Genomic DNA, 4,936 nt, shown 5'->3' on the forward strand with positions numbered 1-4,936 from the left:
ACCTTCCCCTCAAGGTTATTTCGAGCCCTTAACCAACCACTGGTAATGCAAACCGATTTTATGAGTTACTTGCTTTAGGTGCCCTAACGCACCTTAAATCCGTTAGGCGGCGACTCTTCAAATCTCATACCCAATTCCCAAAAGGAAATGAGTTGTTCCCAATGAATGTCGAAACCCGGACTCCACGAGGAAAAAGGGGGCGCGACAAGAAGATTTTACAAATGATTGGGGTCCCCTTTATATAATAGGGGAAGCATAAATAAGTTATATTTCTATTTACAGTAAGGAATATTCTTAATACAGCTGTCTAACCGCCTAGTACGGAATCGTGCAATTCTATTTCGGGATTTGTGCCATGATTTTGAGGACGTGGCAGGAATCTAGCTTAATCTGTTACAAATTCATAACGGTACTATTTCGGAGTCGAGCATACTCGGCCTCGATATGCATCGTGCTCTATCCTCGGCTTTGGGTTTGGTCCCTCGAACTCGAACTTGATCTCACCTGAACTCGGGCTTTGGGCAATCTCTCGAGCCTACAGATCGAAGGCATACCATATCGACCGTATACATAAGCGGCATACCATATCGACCGTATACATAAGCGGCATACCATATCGACCGTATATATAAGCTATTTAAATCATGATGCTACAAACGTCCTTATAAGTAGAACGGACTATTTTGGACTCAGTGGGGCAGCTGCACAGTCAATTCGTTCTTTTAAGAATCAAACTTCTTGCAGCCGCAGTTGACTGACTTCTTGGTCATGCTCCATTACTTACAGGGGCGGATGTACATCATTGGTTACGAGTTCAGTAAAATTTAATAATTTTAGCTCATATTCTATAAAATCTATTCCGATTCAATATGTTGTCATGCCTTAAAATTTAAAATCCATATACTTAAAATCTTGAATCCGGCTTTAACTGCTTGCTAGAAACTTCACAAGCTTGACGAAAAGATAATATATTATATTTAGCTCTATAATAATTAATCAATTAAAAGAACTGCGCGCTTACCTCGTGTTTGTTCTTAAAGCCAGCTGAACTATTTCTTGGAAGAAAGTTTAATTGTATAATAGACAAAGAATATAATATGAAAGATGCAGGCCTTCAATTTCCAGCCACCAACATAGAAAGTTGATTCAGATAGTTTTCAAAGAGGACTAGTAGTTTTGCTATCACAAGAAAAAGTATAATGAAATAAGTACCACCACAATTTCGCATTTCTAAGATAAGGAAATAATAGCAAAATATCATGATAAAAAAAAATTCCAGACTTGAAAATATAAAAGTTCCTTTCGATGTAGAACAAAAGGTAGTAACACAAGTATAGTATAAATGAGCTATTAGAATAATTCAGTATAATTGATCAAACAATTTGTACACAATAAATAGCATGCGCACGAGATAATTTGATATTGATTTGCTCACAAATGTATGTAAAAATTGCACGGGCGCCCTATTTGGTCGCTCCCATTTAACCTATACCCATTTTTTTAAAACTTTTAACTTGTACCCACTTTTTAAACAATTTCAGCCCCTTTCGCCTCCTTCTCCTCCTCAAAGTTATATCCGCCTCTTCTTTCTCAAACTTCTCCTTCTCCCTTTCAGATGTACCATTTGTCATTTGTGGACCTCTTCTATGTTATTATTTCTATGTTATTATTATTTCGTAGCTTTTTTTATTTTTTCTGTCTAAGGTAACAACGACAGCACAAAGTTGCGTCTACATTCTCGAATCGAAGCAGTGGGTTTTTGAACTTTTGAAGCTTCATATCAAAAGTCGTAAATAAGGGAAGAGGTTTCCATGTCTAAGTTCTCGGAATGCTGGATATGAATCTGCTAAGTGATTTTCCTTCTAAAGTAAAAGCAAATTTCTCCATGGAAAGAGGTGTTCCATTTCTTGTGCTTTACAAATTGCTTTGACTTCTATCTAATCATGATGTGATGCAGAGGAACCCCAAACAAGTATTTTATTTGTTGGATATGTCTAATCGATACTACTGTGCACTCCTGAAAATCAACATGCACAATGAACAAATTAAAAAACCGACACAAAGGTACACCTTATTTCGCAGAACTACAGCAGAACTAAAGAGAGTTACAACCATGCAGTTGCAGTCTTAGAACTTCAGCTCTAGGCTAGTTAAAAAAATAAAAACTTCAGCTCTAGAGCTGAAGTTCGCCAGTTACAAACAAAAGTTTCAGCTTTAGAATTGAAGTTCGCCAGTTACAGCTCTAGAGCTGAAGTTCGCCAGTTACAAAAATAAAAACTTCAGCTCTAGAGCTGAAGTTCGCCAGTTACAAAACAAAAACTTCAGGTCCGGCTACTAGAATGCTGAGGTTTTGCGTGATTGTCTTTGCTACTTCAGCCCCGTATGCTGAAGTTATGCGAAAAAGCGGGTACGCTTGCAATTTTTTTTGCAAAGCGGGCACAAGTTAAAATGTGACACAAAAAGCGGGTATAGATGTAAATGCCCCCAAATGTATGACTTGTGTCATGTCCCAACTTCATAAGGACCGTGACAGGCACCCTACAAGGGCGGAGCTAGAAGTCTGAATGCGGATTCGGTCGAATCTAATAACTTTTGCTTAAAACGATATATTTGTGTTAAAAAGTTTATTAAAAATATATAAATATTAATTTTAGAACCAAGTTATCGTTCTAAAATGACAAAATACATAAGTTCCCCCACAAACTTGACCGAAAAACTAGGTTGCACACGGCAACTTTAAGCTTGATTATTTGCCCTCCTATTCTTGTTTGGAATGGAATAAATACCACCCTGAGATTATAACACCAGTCTCACAATGTGAGTTTTCGGTGCCATGTCAGCGCCACGAATACAGATTTTTATTCGTTCTTTTTATTCATGATTGTTTTCTTTTCCTTGGCTTATAATTTTACACACTAATTAATCCCTAAAATCAACAAGCACAAAAACGGCATCAGGGAAGAAGATAGGACGCTTCTTTTTTCATTTTCTTGAATTGAGTTTCCTATAGTTTGTTCTATTTGTTGTGTAAAATAATATCCCACCCAGGAATAATATTCACGGTAAATATAATAATGACACAAGAGAGTAACAACGATACCAAATATTTTAACGGGGTAAATTACAGTACCCGAGTGGAGCAATATAATACCACTATATAATAATACAACTTTGTAGTGTCAAGAGACTACTACAACTTCAAAAGAAATAACACTCTTTATTTTGAATATCTCACTACAATATTACTCCCACTCAATATTTATCTCACAGGCTACAATCCGTGGATTACTCTCTCTATACTCTATTCGCTCTCTGATTTTGGTGTACTTCAAATGAAGAAGCGAGGCTCTTATTTATAGAGTGAATTACCGTCCAAATAAACCAATCAAAACGATTGGTTAAAGGTTGCATCGATTTGGTTACCAAAATCAAATTTGCTGCAACTTGCATTTGCAAATTGCACAACTTTGTCAGACGTCCATTCAACTTGTTTTCTTCATTTTCTTTTTTTTATTTAAATGGGTCCCACAAATCTCTCTCTTAATTTTGATTTTTCTTCTTCATTCCAAGTCTTGATCTCAATCTATGGAAATCTTCAAACTTGAGAGGCTTTCTGAAGATATCTGCAACTTGATCACGAGACTTCACATATTTGAGCTCGACTTCCTTCTAGGCAATGCTTTCTCTGATAAAGTGATACCTTGTATCTATATGCTTGCTTCAATCATGATACACTGGATTTTTCGCGAGTGTCTGTGCGGATTTGTTGTCGATACAAATCTCTGTAGCTTCAATTTGTGGCAAATTGAGCTTCTTCAATAATCTTCTCAGCCAAATAGCATGACACGTACAAGATGTTGCTGCTACATATTCTGCTTCACAAGTCGAGAGAGTAACCACTGATTGTTTCTTTGAACTCCAAGAAATAAAAGAATCACCCAAGAATAATACAAAACCAATTGTACTTTTTCTATCATCAATATCTCCCGCATAATCACTATCACAATATCCCATAAGGTTAAAATTATTAGAAGAAGAATAAAATAACCCAAAGTCAATCGTACCTTTTAGGCAACGAAGAATTCTTCGAGTGACTTTCAAATGAGTAGAGATAGGAGCTTCCATGAAGCGGCATACTACTCCAACTTCAAAGAGTATATCTGGCCTGGTACAAGTCAAGTACCTTAAACTTCCCACAAGACTTTTGAAAAATGTGGGATTCACCTCTTCTCCTTTATCAAACTTGGATAATTTTGTCCCACTCTCCATCCGTATGTTAACAGGGTTGCAATCGAGCATGTTGAACTTCTTCAATATCTCTTTTTTATAGCATTCTTCAGAGATAAAAATTCCATCCTCCATCTGCTTCACTACTAGGCCCAAGTAGTATGACATGAGCCCTACGTCTGTCATCTCGAACTCACGAGACATATCTTTCTTAAAAGTTTCAAACAAACTTGAGTTATTGCCCGTGAAAATAAGATCATCAACATAAAGACAAACAAGTATGATATCTCCATTAGTATGAACTTTAAGGTAAAGAGCATATTCATGGAGACAACGAGTAAATCCATTGTCTTGAAAAAAATTTCGATGCAACTATTCCATGCTCGTGGGGCTTGCTTTAATCCATATAAAGCTTTCTTCAACCACAACACCTTATCTTCATGGTTTTTGACCACGAAGCCCAATGGTTGTTCAATATAGACTTCTTCTTCAAGATAGCCATTCAAGAAGGCTGGCTTGACATCTAGTTGATGGATCTTCCACTTTATTTGCGCCGCCAAAGAGATCAGCAAACGAATCGTCTCCATGTGGGCAACAGGTGCATAGATGTTGGCCTAAGAACAGGTGAAGTTTTGAAGATTGACAAAAGAACTCAGACATGGACCAGGTCCATCTTGTGAAGCACAGTCATGATCTATATGTACATGTG

General features: G+C 37.0%; 1 protein-coding gene across 1 annotated transcript; it reads right to left on the minus strand.

Moving 5' to 3' along the window:
* Positions 3,721-4,431, minus strand: LOC109235521 (uncharacterized mitochondrial protein AtMg00810-like). The gene is made up of 2 exons (XM_019401675.1): positions 4,244-4,431; positions 3,721-4,165 (listed from the first exon to the last, which is right to left on the minus strand). The coding sequence occupies exons 1-2, from the start codon at positions 4,429-4,431 to the stop codon at positions 3,721-3,723; spliced, it is 633 nt and encodes a 210-aa protein (XP_019257220.1).

Source organism: Nicotiana attenuata, chromosome 1 (genome assembly GCF_001879085.1).
Source record: "Nicotiana attenuata strain UT chromosome 1, NIATTr2, whole genome shotgun sequence".
Classification (NCBI taxonomy): Eukaryota; Viridiplantae; Streptophyta; class Magnoliopsida; order Solanales; family Solanaceae; genus Nicotiana; species Nicotiana attenuata.

Bases quoted from the DNA above. Each gene is read 5' to 3' on its own strand.
- LOC109235521 (XM_019401675.1), bottom strand. From the start codon at position 4,431: ATGTCTCGTGAGTTCGAGATGACAGACGTAGGGCTCATGTCATACTAC. The intron at 4,166-4,243 runs GTTTGATAAAGG...GACTTGTACCAG, and splicing joins AGTGGGACAAAATTATCCAA to GCCAGATATACTCTTTGAAG.